This window comes from Columba livia, chromosome 3 (genome assembly GCF_036013475.1).
Source record: "Columba livia isolate bColLiv1 breed racing homer chromosome 3, bColLiv1.pat.W.v2, whole genome shotgun sequence".
NCBI lineage: Eukaryota > Metazoa > Chordata > Aves > Columbiformes > Columbidae > Columba > Columba livia.
Genome location: NC_088604.1, coordinates 25,553,182 through 25,575,613, shown reverse-complemented (window position 1 = coordinate 25,575,613; position 22,432 = coordinate 25,553,182). Strand labels below are relative to the sequence as shown.

Below are 22,432 nucleotides of genomic sequence, written 5' to 3'. Positions count from 1 at the left end.
TACAAACCTCCAGCCAAATTAAACTTCTGCTACAGATCAGCACCTACACGATGACCAAAGCTGTTTGATGGACACAGGGTGGTACACTGGCCATTCAGCCAGCTTTCAGTCCTGAGCTCCTCCAGAAGCATTCTTCACAGATCTGTACCTCCCTGCACCACCTCTCCTACTAGTCAGTGCTTGTTTTGATCCTAGAGACAGAGAATCCTCCCCACAGAGTTTCCAGGGGAACACACCTGTTTTTATATTTTATTCTTTAGTGCAACCATAACACATGGAGGAAAAACACAACACAGCAGCACACCTGCTGACTTAAAATCCCACTATAGAGTGTTTACACAAGCTGTTATGTATGTGTGAGAATGTTATGACTGTAAAAGCCATTTTTAGTAGCAGTATTTTTGTAATCTACCTGAAAGTTTATATGATGGTGAGGAAATTCACACTTAGGGTGTCTTAAGTAAGAGGCAGCAACTGGTTTCATAATGATCTTACCCTTACACTGTGCTTCAGGAGTTCTAAGGTGCCAAATCCTACAGAAGCACAAAGGAAGAAGCTATCTACTGGCAGCTACTGAGTGCAGTCTATAGAAAGAGTAAGCCATACCTTCAAGGTAAAGTCAGTCTCATTTTCATGCAAGTAAACTGGTTTAGATGCAGCAACTACAAAGTAGTATTTCATTTCTGAAAGCAAACCCATTCACAGACCAACCAAACTGCAGCAGTCCCCAACTCTTGAAAGGACAGCTATTCAAGACCAAATAGCTTTTCCACTTTGAACACAAAAGGTTGATGTTCAGGGTCATGAGTTAGGCCTCTTCACAGCAGGCTGAGAGCAGCAGATCACAGTGTAGGACAAGTTTTTTCTCATCTCCAGACTTAAATGGATTATTCCACATGAGTTCGGCACGATGACCACAGCACCAAGCTGATGATATTCTTGGTTTCCCTCCCTTCTGCTTGTTCCCAAAATACTGTCTCCCGCACAAGGACTTCATGCCTTTAGATGGCATTTCAAAAGAACAGGTCTGGTTTTAATTATTCTAACAAAGATTTTCCAACTAGACAGAGGTCCTGAATAACGCATGATTTTTCATCAACTCACTATCATGGCCTACCCTATTTACCCTGGCAGTATAGAAATCCTGCTTTAAAAAGGCAATTTAAATATAAACATTGTCTTCTATCTCTCCTTTAAAGGCTCATTTCCTAAGTCAAGTAAAAGGCCTTAAAAGCATGTGGTGTCCTGAGTAAGGATGTTTCACAGCCAATTTCCAGCAGGTCAGAAGTTGAGCTCCAGGACTGTCTTATAAACGGTCTTGTTTCCTAAAGAGGAGAAACTAAAATCCAACCAATTATGTTTAAAATAAAAGTCTCCCTACAAAAACCTTTAGTAAAAAAATACACTAAGTTACCAAAACACTTGTGCAAGAAATGCCAAGACATCTTTGCAACTGTAAGTATAACTAGTGGCAATTTCTACAACATTAAAACCTTGGCAAAAGATACCCACAGCTGAAGTGCTTCCATGAAAAGCTTATACTAATATGTACATAAACCAATAGAAACATCTTTGGAAGCCTGCATTTGTCAATTAGTGTGTAATGACCTGATTTCAATTCAGTTTTCTTCATTGATGAATAAGAAAGCAGCAGTATGGAAGGACTCTGTTTCAATTTTTATTGCAAATCTTTTGCACATACAGTGTTTCATAACTATTTTAACTGAGTCAAATTGAAGAACTTTACATGAACATAACTTTCATTAGCTGTAGCATGATATATAAAGTCACACAAGCTTCAAATATGCAGCCTCATTTTATCGTCGTCCAACTCTACTCTTCAATGCTTTCAAAGTTTTCTTCATGATTGGTGCAATTTCTTCAATAACAAAAAAAAGAGACCAGTTAGGATTACAGCTGTGAGTGACTTAAAATGGTATTAGCATAATTTCAAGCATATTTCAATAGACATCAAGTTAAAACAATTATCTTGGTAATCTTACAAAATTTAATTTACTTTTGATAGGCTTCTTTCCATCTTGAGTCACTATGCTTGAGCTAGAGCTACTACTGTTGCTAGCACAGATTGGATTTGATGATGTGTTATTTCTGTCTCCACTTTCTGGAATCCTTGATCTTCTAAAACAACAGAATAGGAAGAAGTTACAATTTGATATCAAATTAACATTTGCTCTAGTTCATTTTGGAAAAAAACCTCCTGATCATAAACAATTAAGAGTTTGTACATTTAAAGATAAGATAATTCAGGTTAGAAGGGATCTCAGGTGGTCCTCAAGTTCATTTCCATTCTTGCACAAGTTTTCCATTTATTAGATTTGATGCATCTTATTTGTCTTTAAAATCAAATGGTCAGAATTTGTGACAGATCAAAATGCTTAGCAATACCATTGTGATTCATAATGCCCTGTGCTTTGGTTTGCTCTTTGTGTCTATTTTCCTTTTTGAACACAGCTGAACTACTAACTAGCCCTCTAACAGATCATGAAGGTAAATTTACAAAAGCTTTTTTTTTCACCTTTTTTTTTTTTAGATAGGAATGTCTAGCTAAAAGGCCCAATAACTAACCCTAAATATTAGGTTGGAATCCTCAATCAATAGCACAAGGACTGAGGCAGACGCAGAGCTGATGCCAACTGCTAAAGACAGTTAAACCAACACAGCATTAACGTGTCAGCACCACATCACCAGTCGGGGCAGTCTCCTACACCTCAGAGCCAGTCACTGATGTTCATATCGCTGCACGCTGAACTGCCACCAGCAGCCTGACAGGGATCTGCGCAACTGCCATAGGGGCAGCTTCTTAATTGAAGATTTCAAACTCCACAACTTGCAAAACCAACAGGTTTTCAGAGGACATGGTCAAAGCAATGAAGTTAAGCTCATCATGCCTAAACAAAGGATTGTTTCTCAAGAAAGCAAAGCAATGACCCTCTTACAGCTTCATTCACACAACAGTTCTTCCTCACTTATGCCTGAGGAGAAAACTATAACAAAACCACCACCACCACCTACACACAACCCACAACATGCAGGAGCTTTGACTACATCATTCAGCTACTGCTCCAGAGATAACTGGAGCAGAAAAGACACTGACAGTACTGTACCTGAAGCACCTAAACTGCAAGGTTGGTCTTAAAAGTGCAAGGCTAGTCTGTCACAACACAGATACAACCTGCCACCGGGCAACTGAAAGCAATACCATAACTCAAAGTGCTTTAAGCTATTGCCTTGGTGAGGGACTATCTTTACACTGAAATGGCAACAGTATGGAAAAAAGCTTCCTATTTTCACCAGCTAAAGTTACTGCTATAAAAACATTGTATCTGGTGTAAAAGCTGACTTCAAGAAGTTCCTCCATCCAGGCTGTCATTCCTGCCCCATACCACCACCATCCTGAGCAGGAAATCAAGGCTGCTCAACAAAAAGTTCCAAAATTCACAGAAAACACACTTTCTCATGGTTTTGGAGGGTTTTTTCCCCCGCTATAAACCCGAGTCAGTTCACTTATCTAGTTCATGTGCCTAAGGACTAGAAATTACTCGGTACAACAGCAGGCACTGCAGCATAACAAACAACTTAAAGTGACTCTCCTGACGTGTTCAGCTACACTGAGTCACTCTTGCCTCACATTCGCAGCAGCCTAAGTTTTATCCTTCCTGTTCCCAGCTACTTGTCATTATCCACTGATATATTTGTCAACATGTTTAACTGTTCCCTAATTCAGATTAATGAAAAGCATTCCACCTGACACTCCCCTAAAAGGATAATTTTGAGACAGCTAATCAAAGAGCAGTTATGCCAACATGGGAATGACCACAGGAAATGGGGACAAGGGAGGGCACCAGTGGCCATAGCAGAGTGAGTGACCACAGCTTAAGCTACCCCATGTTCAGGCAGCATGAACACTCTCCATAGCCTTTACAGTCCAGAGGCTGACACACAGACCCATCAACCCAGGTGGGGCTTCTGAATCAAACTGCTGATTTTTTCTTTCAAACAAGAACAGATATTCAAACACTAAAGACCAGCAGTCTGTCTCCACATAGTTGAAAAGAGGAGGTAGAAGCTGGTGCTACAGCTGGTTTACTGCAGCCATCCTCTTGGCTACAAGAGTTCATTAGGCTGTCAGAAACTGGACAAACATCACGTCTCAGCTTTGGTTCTCCTGGCTGTTGAACTACTCTGAACTAAGATGTCACAAAGAAAATTTGGCTTTGTGCTGTACAAAGTAAACAGTTATCGTACCCCAGTTTTCCGTTCCTCCAGTGATCAGTATTGGCTACTGCTACGGACTGACTATTCCAGACACTCCTTTAAGCTGCCAAAGCAGAAACCCACCATCAAGAGTACTAAAAGTTGCTGAGATGCACTCGGGTCAGTTCTATCACCCCAGACAGCTGACCAGGATTTTAGGAGAACAGGAGAACATGTGAGGCTACTAGGCAGGTTTATAAACACAAAACTTCAACACTGGAATCTCCCCAGGATGAGAAGCGGCATTAGTGTAACCTGGAGAAAAACAACAGCATCCTCTCATTCTCCAGCTGGGAGGGTGAATTCATCACTGGCACTTTGGAGAAATGTCAGATGACAATGCACACATGACAAAGGAGCACACAAGACTTAAAAGGCAACTTAATTGCTAGCCACTAGCTGCTTAAAAAAAGAAAATAGAGAGCTATTTATAATGTCAAAAATGTTTGCCAGAACACAATCATATCAACACACACAGCTGAACTCAAATTAAAAGCCTAGTACAGAACACTTACCTGCACTTCTCTATGGGATGAAGTTGGGAGACAGGTCCTGCTGTGCCGTGGATTTCTTGCTGTCGGCGAATGTTCCTGGGTGGTTTTGCTGCACTGGTCATGTAAGCCATTTTTACTTGTCTGCCTAATACAGAAAAAAGGAGCAGATGATATGTGACTTTTTTTTGCCCTCTATGTTCAAAGCTCAGCTGATAATATGGTTGTGTGACAATCTCTAGGTTTAAACTAGGGAAGAAGAAGAAAATATCAGAAAAGCAGAATCTGGTACCAAAGCAGTAACTGAACAACATACTGCATACAGTATTTCTTCATATTAACTTCATTATTTCTAATTACATTGGCATTCTGGCTTAGAATCCTTAGTCTAACCAGTAAAATAAGATTTGTCTACTGCATGCTGCAAGTATTATGCATTAATGTATTGTATTAATGCATGTATTTATTTCTGAGTAACTTTTACAGCAAAAGTAACAGTTCTTTCTTGATGACTTCTAGAGGTACAGCATTAGTGCTCAGTGCAAACAAATCACTAAACCCTACATACCAAGTGTCAAAAATAGCAGAAGATACCGGGTTTTGCAACTAGAAAAGCTAACCACAGATTTTACCTTTTGGTTTCTCAGACTGAGCTGAAATAATATTTTTTGTAAGCATCTTCAGTTTTTCTTCTCTCTGATTTAACAGTCTCAAGTACATTTCACGCCAAGACTCATATTCCAGGAGGCTCTCATTTTTAAAATCTCTCTGGCAGTGTTTCTTCCACAAGTGGTCAGATTCTTCTACAAACGTCTAATTTGAACACAAGATATCTTAAAGAGTTAAAAAAACATTTTCAAGAGTACCTGTTAGCTGAGCCTGTAGACAGAGACCAAGACCCTGGTGGAGAAAGGTGCAGAACAAATCCCACCATACATGCTGTCTCAGGAACCAACATGGAACACCTTGCAGAGATTCTGACTTGAGTCTAGAAATCACAAAGCTTCAAACAGCAGAGCTCCATATCCCAGTTAATGAGCCATGCTTACAGGCTGCTCTTGCGTTTCCAGCACAGGCTCAGCCACACCAGTGCTCAATTTTTGGCATGCACAGAAATGGCCAACTTGCACTAGGAGGTTCGACACACTCAGAACCTCGATGTCCAAATGCATCAGAGAGCTCAAGTCCTAACAGTGGAGGTAAGGAGTCTACCACACATGTGAAATCTCACCCCAGATATTTCCCAACTGGCTCACGTTGCAGCCTTCACAGTTTGTATCTTGAAAACAGTTGGTTCTACTATGACTTGCCCAGCTATTTCAGTGGTAAATACTGTGGTGGTTGGTTTTTTTGTTTTCTCTTAGTTTTAGAAACAGAAATACTTCTCTACCCACGCTGGCTTTTACTTAGTCATCTGTAATAATTCTCTCAAATGCTTTAAATCCTGACACTTGAGAAATAGAGGCTTGATGACAGCTGAATTCAAAGACATAAGTATGCAGGACAGAAAAAACAGTGTAACCCATGAAGAATCTTTATCAAAAAGGGTGCAAGGAAGGCAGAAACAGATGCCTCATGTCCTCCGTGGATCCCTGAATTTAACAAGGTAGAATTTACCGGATTACATTCCTCTATTCGAAACAATTGCTCTGGTTTGCAACGTGTTAGTACAGGCTCAAGAATTTCAAAGGGCACACCTCCTACTTCATGTAGTGCTACAAAAAAAGGACAGTACTTTCACTCAGTGGGTAACACCACTCAAACAGTTTAAAAATACAAGTTAATTTTAGCAAGCACTAACAGAACATGTTTTGAAGTCAGGCTATGAAAATATTTATAAATCAGCAGTTCCATACTGACTGGCAGTTACATTTGAGGATGAAGAAAGCATCTTGGAATAGCTATTGCCCCATCTTTACTGATGTACATCACTCCCCTCTCTGCCTACGCAACAGAATAAATAAATTAGAATGTGTGATCGAGAAATTATGTAAACAAACATCTTGAAGGAGGAAAAAAAAAATCAGGCTTTTTTGCTTATAATATATAGGACATTACATTTTAAGTTGGAGGTTAAAAAAGGGTAAACTTTCAAAACAAAACTATATTTTAGCATGGCCATAAACCCATTTTTTCTGAAGTGCCTTTCAACCTGCTCCGAGTTACTGTTTGTAGGGGGAGACAATATTATTTAGTAGGCCAATTGTCAGCACAGAGGAAAAAAGGAAATCTGATATACTTTCAGAAACAGCCTGCTAGAAATACCTTAAAGTACTTACAATCAATATTGTTTTGAAGCACACGGATGCACTGTTCATACAGTGTAAGCATCTTTGAAAGACAGACTGTTTTAGAGCCGGAGTAAACCTGCATTTTAGAGTTCAGTCTTCGTCCAGTGAATTGAACCATCTCACTGACTTGTTGGGGTGCTTCTACCACAGGTGCTACAGAAGCTGCAAACAAAACATCAGATAGCTTTTCCTTTACCTTCTGATATTTAACGATGCTTCAAACATTCTACTTTGAGAGAAACAGAGCTGACAGCACACACAAATATTCATTTTTCTTGAAATACAAAGTTACCGCATTACAGTTTGGGTCCTGTACATGTATTATGTGTTACAAAAGTCCATTCATCATCTAACACCAAAACAGCATGCACACTGCAAGTAAGCTGCACCAACTCAAACCCACCTTATACTATTCAGCTCAGGTCTGAGTGAGCTGGATTCTCATCTAGATCACTCTGTCAGTCTCCAGCACACTACTGATCTTCCCAAGTTATCCTGAAGCTGGGAGCTGCAATAGCAGCAACGTTTCAAGACCAGAGTGATATGAAACCTCCAAAAGCTCACAAGAGCTGCTAGGGGAACCACCAGCACTTTGTGTCACCTACCTATAAAGATGGTAGAAAGTTCCTATGACAAAGACAGACCTAGTGCTTCCTCTATTTCTTTTACCCAAGCTTATTTCTACTAAGGCTTTGCATGCTAGAAGGTATAGACAGGAGAAAGCATAAATGAAGGCTGATCTATGCCTTCTCTACATCTGTGATAACTTTCCACAGTATTTCTTTCTGCAACAAGCCAGAAGACAGAAGCCTTTATAACTCCTTTCAGCTTCAACATGATTTCTACATACGAGAAAGGGAAGGTGAGGAATTTCTTTGCCATGGACAGATGAGCTACTACAGTTTATTATGAAAGTGGATAAAGATATGTCTACATAGAGGTGTAAAAATCTGCACTGTTCCACATTTACCAGCCTTGCATACTACTTACCTTTAAAGTCTGCAGCATATGGGGGAGATGAGATCGAGACACCTGTCAGAAATTTAGGCAGTGGAGTATTAAGAAGGTCTTGGAGGGATGCCACCTTGGTCTGTGAACAGTCAAGGAAATACTGCTTCAACATTACAAATTTGGCTTTACTGAGGCTTGAAATAAGTTACACAAAAATAAACCCTAAGTAAACCCCAAAGTTAACTACAATAACTTGAATTATAGCTTTTCTGCACTAAAATTTACTCACTGGATTTTTTTCCAGCACACTATTTCATACTCTACTTATAAAGACTACATCACAAAAGGAACTTAGTGGGACATCTGCAATCAGTGCATATAAAGAGATTAAAGAACAGCGTAGATGTGTTCAGCTAACAGGCTTTCAGATAAATCACTATTGAGGTTAGAGGCACGCAGTGAATGCAACAAAGCTGCAAGATGACAAAACCACAATTGGATGTTCACTGGCAAACTAAATGCCACCCTGAAAGACAAGAAACAGCTTTCCACCTGGTGCTATCAAGTTTCCTGCATTGTGCTCAATAAGCCTTTTAGCATAAAATTTTCACAGATAACCCCTTAAAAAGGCATTTAAAGACGCAGCAGTCTGTTAAGTACAGGTGCCTACAAATGCTCAGAATTGTGTGCAACATCTAAACTGGGTCTCAGGTGTCCTCCAGTTGTAAACCAAGCACTTAGAGCCAAAAATTTGCATCTCTCTAAACTTCATTTCAGTATCTTTAATAACTTAATACAATTGCTTGAACATCCAAGATTTTTCCTCAAACAGTTTACACTAAACTATCATACACAAGCCTCTGCATGAATATTTCCCAACTGGGGACAGAAGACTCCACATTCAGATTGCAGATCTCCCACAATCAAAGCCTGGAGCTTTCACATCACAGTAAAGATAAAAGACTTAAGAGACCTCTAACTCCCAGTGCACAAAAGGACTTCATTTATAAGGTCTAATTAATACACGTTTAGACCTACCTTGGCTCAGAGGAGCTACTTATGCTTCTTTCACTTCAAGAGAGTAGAATATTTCACTTTACAAACATATATAAGCTATTTTTATATGCAATACTATGGTTTACTTCGATGCATTAAAAGAAGAAAGTTGAGTTCCACTGCATACCTTAGCATTCACTATTAAAGAATGACAGCATCTGAGAAAACAACTGTGCTACACAAAAACAGCTGCTACAGACACAAACCAGGCTGGGAAAGAATGGAAGAATGTCTTTCCAAATGTAAGTACCTTTACTTTGCAGGTAAAGACAGATAAGCTGATATGGAGAAAAGCCTATTGCCATATTGGAAATCATCCTAAAAATACAAGTCTATTGTAAACTGCTACTATGCAATGAACAATCATTTTTCCCCAATTACTGCAATTACTGGTAACTGCAATGCAGCTGATACATCGGAGCCATGTAATTCATTGCTTAAAATAAACACAGCTGAATTTCACTGAAAATAAAGAGTCCAAAGCACTTGTTTTTCTACAGTTTATTTGCTATTTGTCTCAATCACGCAGGGGTTTACCTTTTTACTGGGAGTTTCTGATTGATCACCCTCACTTCTTAAATCTTCCTCTCCCTCTTTTGCAAGAGAAAATTTTGAAGTCTTCTGTGGTAATGAGCTCTTCATCTGTTCACTGCTGCTCTTTGGCTGTTCACCAGTAGAACAAGCCTTCCTCTTCCTGTTTTTGGTAACCTGATCATAATTAAGATAATATTCAAATGACATAGTAGGGGGCTCAAATTCCTCATCACTAGATAATTTGGCTTTGCTTTTTATGACAAGTTTTTCGTTTGGTTTCTTCCCATGCTCAGGATTTCTCTGTCTGGAAGCATCCTTACTAGGCCTTTCCTTCAAGGGTTGTGAGTCCTTCTTGGCTACAGAGGAATGCTGCTTCTCTGAAACTTTCTTGCTGCCTATGGATGTTCTGTCTTTGAAGTCACCTTCTTTAGCTTGGGGACTGGTACCCTGAGAAGCATGCTTAGAACCACTCCTGCTACATTCTTCATTATCACCTTCTTTTTGAGACTCAGAATCTCTACTTTGCTTGGTCTTTTCACTACAAGTATGGTGCTTATTCAACTTTTTAGAAATGGGAGCGCTATTGGAACTTCTGGAAGCCAGTACAGTTGCTTTAGACTCATCTGAAGGCTTAGTCTCCTTGGAAACAGAAGATTTTGTCCTGTCTTCTTCAGTATTTTGTTTTCTTCCTCTTTGACCACTGCAACACAAAAAAAAAGTCACATCCATGCTTGATCTGATGCTAAGCTCTTGAACAGCCAACCTTTATACCTATATTAGTAAAACTCAAAGCACTAAATCACACCATGTGTCACAATTTTACTAGATCCAGAACTGTGCTCTACTGTCTGCTTATTCTTCTGTTATCCGTACAGAATCCCAGAGAAGCAGCTGTTGGATCTAGCACCACTAAATACTGCAACAAGAACTGACAGCAAGACAAATGGGGAGTAGGGACATAAACAGCAGTAGGAAAACATGCCCGACACAGTACTATTAGCTTATAACATGTTGGACACCCCTTTTTACATAAGTTTCCCTGTATGTTTTATAACACAGACATGGTACTTGAAATAACTAGAAGACAGAATTTATGACAGATTACAACAGGTCAGCCTCTATGCTTTGCTTGTCACAAGTTCTGGTGTTTCACTTTCCCATTGTTTGAGAAACTTCATATTTAAAACGCACTATGTAGCCAATCCAAACCTTTGGCTTTCTCAGTTCAATCTCAAATTGTCAGAAGTCTCCAAAACATCTAAAGCACAGTCAGCCTCACCACACCAGTGGTGGCTGTTTCATTCTGAGAAGAAATTGCACATCTTCTGTGTGACTCCTCCAATACTGGAAGATGCTCTCAGTCCACTAGAACATTAAAGGAAAGCCCTCTGTGTAACCAAATCACTGGAGAGCTGCCTCAATTAACCACCACCCCTGGGAAGAAAGAAGTTTCTCACTTCCCTCATGAAGTGCAGAGCAGTGCCCATCATTGGCTTAGCCCTGCTTGTATCAGCTGCCAGTATAAAAAAAAAAGGCAATTGCAGTCAGAGCACTAGTTGGCACCAATACTGGTTGCTCTGATTTGTTTTCTGATATTTTATAAAAGAAAGACTCATTTCTTCCATTCAATTTATACATTTGTCCGAATGCATATTTGTCTTTCCAAACACTTTCCTAAGCTTTCCAAGCTATATTTTATAAAGTTACACTACAGTATAATTAACTTTTAGAAAAAAGTTAGTTCACACCTACCTTTTATTTTCTGGAGAAATAAGTTTTTTCCATTGTTTTACCAGGGTTTTAGCTACATTTCCAGCAGTGGCATGTTTCCTAAAACTGTTCACTGTTTTGCCTATGCCAGTTTCCTGTTGCAGATAGTACAATAATGATAGGCAGACCAAAATAATGATTAGCATCCCAAATAAAACCTTCTCTAAAATTGCTACAAACAGTATTATCCCAGTAGTCAGAGAAGTCTTATGGCAGCTAACAAAATACTTTATATTGCAAAGAAAACTGAACGTAGATATTTATAACCAAATGTGGGGAACAAAATGCAATCTTAATTCATAAAACTAAGAAAAGTCATTTTTCTCCATTAAATGCATGTATTCCAGGAATTTCACTTGGCTCAAAACTCACAAAACACATACTTATCCAGTGAATTAATCAATTCAAATTCCATTTAGGCTTATGCAGGTACGTTTTAGCATGTCAGAGAGCACATATGATGGACATAGTGTAAACTAAAATATATCTCAACCAGGAGTAGTATAGGTTAGAGACGTCAAAGGAGCAGGGTTCATATGGCTCAATTCAGCCTCAGTTTCAGCCACAGCAGGGGAAAACACCACCATCACCACAAAACAAACCAACCAACCCACCCCCAAAAAAATCCATATACAACACAACCACACAAATTTGACATTTAAAATCTGTCATTTTCTGTTTTCTCCCCAGTACAATTATTTTCATATTACCATTGTGCCTTCAAGTCTTGCTCTAGGGAGTTGTGTGTTGTTTAAGCACAACTATCCTGCAGACTTTGAGTGCATATAGAACCACAGGTAATTTTTTTCAATCCTGTATTATCATCAAGTAGCTCTGATTTGTGAACGAGTTCTATGAAGATGTAGACAAGACCTGGAATTCACTAGGTTCGCAGCAACCTCTTAATGCTCTTGCTGACTACTGAAATTATATTCCTGTGAAGTCTGAACAAAAGCTACACATGTGCTACTCCCACACAATCAGCTCACACCTTAGAAAGGACTTCCTTGAATTCACTTTAAGGATATTTAGCTTCTATATAATTTAAGCAATACTGGTTTGGTGGGTCAGCGTATTACAAATAGATGCACGAAATTCAGTGGGATTATTTCCTATAGCTATTGATGTTCTTCAAATGTGTTAAAAATACATGGAGCCCTCATGTAAAACCCACATTTGCCTCTTCCCAAAATACAGACACATTGCTCATAGTAACTAGAAGCTTCACAGATCAGTGTGAGAATTTCCAACACAAAATTTGATAGGATGCAGCTTGGATAAAGATACAAGTCAAGAGTATCCTTACTTAGGATGTCTGCTCTTTAAATGCAGGAAACTAACATTGAGCTACTAATAAAAGAGAGATGATTTAGACAACTGACCTAAAGAAGGGTTCACAGATATGTGTTTTGTCTTAAACGCTGACTTGAAAGCAGTTTTACAGTGAGAAGAAATCAACCTTGTGTAGCAAAGTGTTTTCTATATGCTCAGACCCCTGCTCAGCATTATCACTGTTGGCCCTTGGGCAAGTTGAATGCCCAGCTTCCAGCAGGCTTTTGGAAAAGGCTCCATGGTTCCCTGTACAGAGCTCTAAACAAATCATGATTAAGAGTCAAAGTTACAAAACACAACATGTTCACTGTTTCTGGGATTGCAGACCCCTGATCTTTACACACTAATTCACTATGGAAGAGTTTAATGTTGTATTTTTTACTTACCACTAGAATATCCAGTGATATATCCAAATCCTGCAGTACCTTAAGTGTTTCTACAATCTGGAAGGAAACATTAAATTTATTTTTTTTAAACAAACATTCATAAGTTCTATTCTGTTTTTTTCATTCACATGTTTAAACAAAAAATACTTACTAGTGTTAAGAGCAATATCCAGTAACTCCAGGAAAATGTAAGCACTCCTTTACTACACATCAGGGCTGTGCTTGAAATCTGTACTGGGAACTAGTTTTGCCAACCCCCTAATTTCAGTTTGACCAGAAAATCCAGTAGGTATGAATTTACCACTACAGAGATTACATTAAAGATCAGTAATACAGTAGTACAGGCTACATATATGTCCTGACACTCCTCGTGCAGCAGTGACCCTCATTTGCCACAGAAACAACAGAAAAGCTGAATTATGCAGAACTACCAGGCAAAAATCAGCAAGTCTCCCAGCAGCCCTCCCAGTTGGCAGCATCACTATCTCATCAGCCTGAGCCAAGAATGGACAATAGAGGTGGTGGGAACACAGGTGTTTTTTTTTTTCTTAAAAAATTAAGTTTAGAAAACCTATCTGCAATTTGTACATTAACAAAACAAGCTCAAGCTAGAACGGCTGTTTTGTTTCACGCTGAGAAAGTGTAGAACCGCTACAAAACTCAACAACACAAAAGTCTCATTTATAACCTGAGTATACATTTCTTTGGCAAAAAAATACCATTTCTTTGGCAATGGGTATACAGTACCCCAGAGTCTTGAAGCTGACTCCACACAAGCAATTCACCTTATCTTTCACAAACTGCCACAAAGCTGTGTTATATAGATGACATCATTAATGTACAACTGAAGCAACAGCATTTCAGAGTTTTTACAAAGCCTGGAATACTAGTCAAGCTTTTCAGGTCATTGCCACTTCTAAATGCAATGACAGGAACCTGCAGGAATGCAAAACACACTACCTAGAAGCTTTTTAACTATAACAACAGCTATGCCAACTTATATAAGTGACAATGCTTCAGTTATCATATTAGATATTGCTTCTGAAATGGTGTCGCAGGAGGTGGAAGAGACACTAAAGTAAGTGAGTAGCAACTTGAAGAAAGAATTTACACATTGCACTGGTGGGATATTTTTCTCTACTGTTTGAAGTTTCGCTGTTCCTATAATGCATTAGTAGTGGAATCCCAGACTTGACACTGAATTTCACTGTGTACAGTGGGCTCTAACTACATGCCTGACACGTGGTTCTTCCTGTAAATCACCCACCCTGCAGCAGTGATTCTGAGACCTAGAGAAGTATAGGAGAAACGCTCCACAGCCTGGGAAAAAAAGAGAAAAGCTGTAACAGCAAGACATACACCTAGGGCAAGAGGTAGCAAATCAACTCTCAGCCGAAGATTTCAGCTAACTACAAGATGGCAGGATACCTGCAAAAAAGGCTTCCTGACCAAAATTTCAGAACAAACACGAAAGCCATGAGAAGTTCTGCTTTTCTCCTATTTAATAGTAAGACACTCACTGAGCCAGCAAACTAACAGTATAGGCAATGAAGCTAAAAATATATTTTGCATTTCAAGAGAACTATTCTTCCTTCTGAGAACAATACAAGCTTAACATTCAACTTTTTCCAGATGCTTCACTTGTACAGCCTACACATTTCATGAGCTTAAGACTTTTTAAAAATAATCCTATCAGGGAAAGAATGCATTGCAAAGATACTTATGTAGAAAAACCAAATAATTGCTTCCAACATTAATCAGTTATTAGTGTCAGGTTAATTTTTTAATTTAATCTAAAAAAAAAAATATATCTCCACTCATTTAACTTATTTTGCAATGAAAAATGAAGTAGCCCACTGCTGATAAGTTCTGTTGTGCTATACAGGATGACTAGATACCAAAGCAGTGCAAGCCACTGGGAATAAAACCCATAGGCCAGAGACAAACCTATATGTGGAATGCTAAAAGATGTTTTCAACAAGCTACAAAGAGAATAGAGGTTTTGAGTGTCTCCTCTTGATGGTTTTGCACTAAGGCATAAAGCCAAGTTCATTTCAGAAGAACAGATTCAGGAAGCAGGCGATTACTATTCATACAACTTCAAACCAACAGGCTAAATCACAAAAGTACCTAGACCATAAGCATGTCCAAAAGCAGTCAACACATTTTAATAAAAGACAAAACTTTCAAAATTTTCTACACCAAACACCACATTGTTCATTTCGCTTTCTTGAAATGTGCAGGGTGTTTCAAAAAGATGGACCCAATTCAAAATCACTATATCTCATGAATGAAACTCCTACAGTCCATACAGCAGGAGGAGGGAACTTAGAGCATTTATAAAAATGCTAATAAAACTTGATAACTCATTAAACCATTTGTAAATTTTTGTGTAATTTTAACATGTTGGGTCCATCTTCTTGAAACACCCTGTATATCACATTTAGCAAATTCAGACAAACAAGACAGTTTAATTAAAAATAAAATAGAAAGCATTGATCAACCACTCTGACAAGCCTGTTAGGAGGAGTGAACCTGATCTCTGGGAAGCAGGGAACAGCTCAGGCTGCAGTGAGATGGGCAGCTCTGTATACACAGGACTACCAAGGCAGAGAGAGGTCCAGCTGCCTTGTGCTGGAACCTGACTGTAAGTGGCAGCCTCCAGGCTGCTGGTAGGAATCATCCATCTCCAAGCCCTTGGCATTTAGAACTAAACCTACTTACAGGCACAATCAAGAAACAAGCAAATTTTATTTGTAGCAAACATCAGTAACAGCAGAGAAACTTTGTATTTATTCTATTTGTTAGAGAGTTCTGATATCTCTATCTAAAACTGAGAAGGGCTGTTTGCTTCTTAAAGCACAAATACCAAGCTCCCCTATGTATCAGACTTTGGTGAAGGCCCCAGAAAGGTAAACTGTGAGGAGTAAGACAGAGTAAAGCTTGTCACTGAAACTAAAGTTTGTTAGAAACACTAACTTTGGTGTCATTATATTTATATGGTGCACCCTTACAACTATTACATAAAATAAGGCAAAAAGAAAGCCATTTATCTGAGCAAGCCTTCTAAAACAAAATGAAGATTGACTGTTGAGTTGCCTTGCTCTAACCACATCATGTACAATAGCATTTGTAGCCCATCTGGCACTTCTTATCTTGCTGGACTGTACCCTGTAATTTCCCACCCCCGACAAGTCCTGCCATATACACACAACACATATGTAACCCTCCACTGGTTTTCAGAGTATTTAACCTCACATATCACTATCAGCTATACCCTCATGGAAAAACTCTGACTTTAAAAGAGAAGGCAAACTTTATAAAAAAACTTTGAGGAACATAGAAGCTACCTCTATATAGAGTCCCTATGTAATTCCTAAATACTGATTTCTAAAGAATGATCCAAAGCCCTTAGGATTGTTGTTTTTCCAATAAATGACTTTCCAAGCAAGCCCAAGATACATGTCTTTATGCAATGTAAACAGAAAGAGTCAGAGCCTTATAGACAGAGAGCTGGCACACACATACCAGTGTGAGAGGAAAGCAAAGGTGACAACAGGAGCTAGAGCAAGCTAAGATGAAGGGGAGGAGAAAAAGCAGGTGTGCAAAGCTGAGAGCAATGGTAATGAGCAATGGGTAAGAGCCATGTGAGCAAACAAAGTTTTCCAGAGTAAAACTGAAAGCAAAGTGACAATAACAACAGATCCCAGCTGTGCTAAGTTTGGTCTCTTCCCACTGAACCAGTTTTGCTCCACTATCCCTTAAATAAGTGTTGTACCATCTCCTCACTGTTTCTAGCTGACCCTGGACCCTTAGGAAGGATGGGACCCATTAACAGGTCCCCAAGTCACATGTGGTCAAGGGACTGACTCAACACTTCACCACAGTCACTCTTCCCTGCTTTCTCTCCTCCGCTGCTCACTCACTAGCTGCATCTCTCAAAGTGATCCCCCACGATTCTTTAGCTCATTCTTTTCTATAATGCGGCCCATGAAATTTCACCAAGTTCATAACTTTTGGCTGAACTAGACATCTCATCTGAAAGAGCATCAAGACTTTCAAGACAACATGTCAGAAAAACCCGACATATCCCCAAGTAAGTCATTCCTATGCCCTCAGCTTAAAAAAAAAAACAAACCACGCAACCCACACACAACTATTTGCCTAAAAAAACTGTCTAACTTTGTTTTCAGCTACTAAATCGAGTGATCTCTTAAAGAGTCTTCTTTCAAACATCTTGTACAACAGACAAATGTAAACACTTATCACACAATTTACCTTGTTTTTTTAGTTTCAGTCAGTTATGCTAGACAGACCTATAGCCATTCTCTGGCTGTCTTACTGTCTTTCCAGCTTGGCAGTGTTGTTTTTAAAAACAGTCCCCAGAACAGGACATAATATTCCTGTAATTGTCCCTCTAATGCTATATAGCAGTAATAACATGACCCCGTTAAGCTACCCAAAGAGAGAATTTATTCCATGAGCCACTGCATTGTACTGCAATTTCATGCTCAACTGGTAATACATCAGAGCTCCAAATCATTTTCTGAGTCAATGCTTTCCAAAATACAGTCTCCTATCCTGACTGACCTATATTCATAGCTCCTAGCTGTGACTTTCCACTGAGCCATGCTAAAATGTGTGTTGCTCAAATGACTGTAGCCAGCACATGATCAAAGCTGGATTCTAGAAGAGTCTCTCTTCATCTACACAAATTACTTCAGTAGTTGTAGCACTTCCCTAGAATGCTCGCTGTCTTCTAAACTAAGAAAGATTTGAGCAGCATCATGTCAAGAACAGATACATAATCACCACCCCCACCCCCCTCCAGAAAAACAAACAAACAAGAAAAACAAACAAACTAAAAAAAAACACCACAAACCCACAACCAAAACCACAGATCAACATTTTTTCCTGATAGGATCTGGCACTGATTTTAGGTGAGTGCAACTGAAATCCATTTTATGTATTGCATCAGGCCCATAACATTGCTACGGTAATCAGCATCATACAGAAGTCAAATGTGGAAGAGATTTGCATGTATTTATGACAGTTAGTGTCAGCTGAATACAATTTGAGATAAATTGGGCAGTACATATCTAGATAAAGCCTCATTGAGTGGCATGGATCATAGCACCATCCTTTAATTCTACATCAGTTACATCTTATATGCAACATCATGCAGCTGCTCAATATATTCCTTCATGATCGATGTCAAAGAAGCCTATTTCATTTACCTATATGAACAATAGCACAGTACTTTTTTCCCCCCATCTTGCTGAACTTCCCTAGCACCTGGAGCATAACTCAAAACCTAAATCATTAGTTCTGTTCATTCTTTGGTCAATTCTTTGAAAACCTAGTGGGATTGCTATCAAACCTCACACATTAAGAAGTTTTTGACATGAATGATTGATGTTCTGCATCTTCTGCGGTTACTATAAAATCAAAAAGTATTTAGCAACTATTAAAGAGTGCTAAGACAAATATTACTCTAATGTATGGAACAGAAATATTTGACAACACCAACACTTACCTACATATACATCTGTAATATTGACTTATTCTTTCCACACATACCTAAAACTTTCCTCTTTGTTTTTAAACATAACCACATATTTTCTATGACTAGACCTACCTTTTATTAGCAGTGCATTTCAGGACCACCAATTTCTTGCTATCAGTTTCTCGCTTCCCCTACCACTCCTTAGACGCTGTTATCCATAAATACATGTGTTTCACTAGGCACAGTTTTACCAGAGCCAGCAGAAGTGCTGCAGCACCACCATTAGTCCCATTTTATGCAGCACCTGCTTTGCAGTCATGCTACATGAAAACTGTGCATCTCAGTTGCACCATTTGACAAAAAGACAAATCTGCCGGGGCTATTCACATTTTTCACTTGAACTGAACGTGCTTTGAAACTTATTCTTTTGGGATCACTTAAAAATTAATTACCCCTAGAATTGTCTCTTTCTTTCCCCTTTCAATGTCTTGTTCAGAACAGCATATCAACACCAACCATCCTCATTCTTTGAGGGGCAGCCCAGGCTCTGAAGAAGCAGAAGCAAAGCAATATAAGCCAAATTGGTCTCAGCATTTTACAAAGCAATGAATCACATTTGACTGAAGAAAGTATATTGAAAACGGTGAGATTTTTTTTTTGAGGGTTGAATTCAGTTTGAAAGTACAGAATGCATTTGATTGAGAGAGCCCAGCACAGAGCCACGAAGTTGTTTAAGGGAGTGGGACATCTCCCTTATGAAGAACAGCTGAGCGAGCTGGGGCTCTTTAGCTTGGAGGAGCCTGAGGGGTGCCCTCACTTATGTTTATAAATAGGTAAAGGGTGAGTGTCACAGGGATGGAGCCAGGCTCTTCAGAGCCTGGGCTGCCTCTCAAAGCACAAGGATGTCTTTTGCACCCTGGAGTCCATGCTTATCTCCCTATCTGTCTCAGTACCTCCTAGTGTTGAGCACAGCTTCTGTAGGCTGCTCTGATCCATCTCCCCACTGATGTTTTCCTGCTTCCTGTAATCCTTATCTCGTCCTTGCAGCTATAGAGCAGCCCCGCTATCCTACAGAGATTGTTTAATTTATTTCAGATAAGAGCAGCTTTGTTCTTCTTGCACCAGGAATAACAAATGCATAGGGTGCGACAGCTCCCACTGCTCTTGCTGTGCACCATTAAAACAAAGCTGAAACACCTATTTCACTGAGAAAAAGGTCTGTTTACAAGCACAGAAATCAGCTCCCCATCTGCTATGTTTCGACCTCCTGGCCAGGCTGACAAGACCTCACACAATCAGTGTTACCTGTTAGATGTAACGACATGACACACAGCTCTGGCTGCCCTTGTCCTCGTCACCTGACTGCACACAGGGCCTCTCGGACACCCTAACAAAGCTTTAGCCCGGGAAATAACCACGAGTGGGCAAACCGCTCCCCAGCCCTCCTTCAGCCCCTCTTGGCCATGGCGATGGAGGGAAACACAACGGAGTCTCTCACACAGGCTCTCCCTCGGCGGCCCAGCCGGCTCAGACACCCGTTCCTGCTGGGCAGGGCCCGGCACCCGCCGGCACAGGGGGACAGCGGGGCCCGGCGCCTCCGCGCGGCTGGGGACAGCGGCTCGGCTGCTGCCGCCACGGCACGGCCACACGCAGCGCCACTCGCACCGCTGCTGCGTTACATCATACACGTAAACATAAATAGTACACGTTAAGAAAGCGAAGCGGCCTCCTACCGGCCCCGGGTAGAACCCGCACCCCCCCTCCGCGAAACAAGCGCGGCCGCGGGGCGGGTACCTGCGCGGCGTCCTGCGCGCAGCTCAGCCGCTCCTTCAGCTCCAGCACCCTCCGCGCAGCGCTCCGCCCCTCAGCCATGGCACCGACCGGCCGCCCGGCCCCCGCGCTCCCCTTTTGTAGGAGCGCCCGCCGCGCCATAGGCGGTGCAGCGGCCCGGCCTCGGGGTGCGGGCCTCAGGGCCATCCAAGCAGCCACGCACTGCTCACCCGGACTCAGCTGAGCTGAGCGGTGTCCCGGGCCGCCCTCTGACTTTTTCCCGGGGACTTCACGGATGGGGCTCCATCACAGAACCACAGAATGTCAGGGATTGGAAGGGACCTCGAAAGATCATCTAGTCCAATCCCCCTGCCGGAGCAGGAACAACCAGATGAGGTTGCACAGGAAGGCATCCAGGCGGGTTTTGAATGTCTCCAGAGAAGGAGACTCCACAACCCCCCTGGGCAGCCTGTTCCAGTGTTCTGCCACCCTCACTGAGAAGAAGTTTCTTCTCAAATGTAAATGGAACCTCCTGTGTTCCAATTTGAACCTATTACCCCTTGTGCTATCATTGGTTGTCACCGAGAAGAGCCTGGCTCCATCCTCGTGACACTCACCCTTTATATATTTATAAATATTAATGAGGTCACCCCTCAGTCTCCTCCAGGGTAAAGAGCCCCAGCTCCCTCAGCCTTTCCTCATAAGGGAGATGTTCCACTCCCTTAATCATCTCTGTTGCCCTGCGCTGGACTCTCTCCAGCAGTTCCCTGTCCTTCTGGAACTGAGTGGCCCAGAACTGGACACGATATTCCAGATGTGGTCTCCATGGCCAGGGCCAGAGCTGTGCCTGGGCCGTGCTGACAGCCCGGGCTCTGGTCTCCTGTCACCAAGGCAAGCGCAGCCATGAGGGCCTGACCCAAAGCTCTTCAGTGCTGGTCTGTTTGCTGATAGCCGCAGTTGACCTGGTCATTTGCTACCAAACTATCAGCAATCATAAAGACTACATGCTTTTTCTTTCTTCTACCTCTTTCAACTTTATTTAAATACACAGTGTGCAAAGTAGGTCCATCAGTACAGGTGTGTGGAGAAGCCCTGAGAGGTCCCTGCCCCTGGGGTGCACTGGGAAGTATATGGGACATCGCTGGCATCAGAGTCATTTGCAATTGCTCATGCGAACTGGTTGGGTTCCTTATAGGTGATTCTAAGGTTCATTGCATTTCTGTTGCCTCTGTGTGGCTGTAAGGCTGCTTAGCGACCATTAAGTACGACAGCACACATAGGGGTAGTAAGGCCAAGGCCGTGAAGATGTGACTGGTGCCCACAGGCACGTTCCTGCAGCCCTAGCTGGCAGGTGAAGGCAGCGCTCCAGTTGAAGCTGTTCTCCTTTCTGTCCTGCCTTATTTACAGCCTGATGGCTAATGCTTTTTTTTTTTGAGAGAGAGAGAAAGCGCTTTTGGGCCCTGCAACTTTCAGCATGGCTCCTCTGTGGTGTACTTAAGGTCACAAAAAACATAGCGTAGGGAATGAGTCTTTGGTGCTGTGCAAACTGCATTGAGGAAACAGGATCTCTGCCATGGAACTTGCTGAGGCTGAGCACTTGCTTGAAAGACTCCAAGCTGAATGAGTCCCTCATAAAAAAAAACTTGCAGTATTTCCTGGGAAGTTGATGTAGATATAATTTTAAAAGATATATAGAACAACTTTCACTCTTTAAAGCAGTGTTTGGTGGAAGTGTTAAAAAGATTGTTTCCAGTTTGAGCTACAGGAGGATTTTAAGTAGGCTGAAGTCTGGTATTTGCACGTTAGTGTTACTACTCTTGCAAAATAGATCTTATTACAGCTTGGCACAGCATATAGCAAATTTATCAGTAGAGAAACCAAAATAACTTGTAGAGAAATACAGTAGGCAGAGCACTCAGGTTGGATATGGAAAAAAAACAATCTAGGTGCCTGTTGCAGACTGGCTCTCCAGCAACTACTTACTTTTATTTTTCTAGCCCTAATGATATGGAATTACTTATACAAAGTGGAATTTATGCAGAAGAAATCATGGAAGAGATTCAGCCCACA

General features: G+C 40.9%; 1 protein-coding gene across 5 annotated transcripts; it reads right to left on the bottom strand.

The window, feature by feature from the left end:
• Window positions 1–1,665: 1,665 nt before the first annotated feature.
• On the bottom strand, window positions 1,666–20,815 carry LOC102093393 (elongin-A). Of its 5 annotated transcripts, none has more exons than XM_013368402.3 (11): window positions 20,387–20,815; window positions 13,087–13,143; window positions 11,351–11,463; window positions 9,602–10,298; window positions 8,048–8,147; window positions 7,046–7,219; window positions 6,384–6,481; window positions 5,399–5,579; window positions 4,791–4,914; window positions 2,018–2,136; window positions 1,666–1,879 (listed from the first exon to the last, which is right to left on the bottom strand). In XM_013368402.3, exons 1-11 carry the CDS (start codon window positions 20,567–20,569, stop codon window positions 1,818–1,820), a joined length of 1,908 nt encoding a protein of 635 aa, XP_013223856.2. In that variant the 5' UTR covers window positions 20,570–20,815; the 3' UTR covers window positions 1,666–1,817. The 5 variants fall into 5 exon arrangements, with proteins under 5 accessions (XP_013223856.2, XP_021149234.2, XP_021149235.1 ...); XM_021293559.2 differs by having other exon boundaries at window positions 2,018–2,139; window positions 20,387–20,806; XM_021293560.2 differs by lacking the exon at window positions 20,387–20,815 and adding an exon at window positions 13,238–18,674 and having other exon boundaries at window positions 2,018–2,139.
• Between the last annotated feature and the right edge of the window lie 1,617 nt (window positions 20,816–22,432).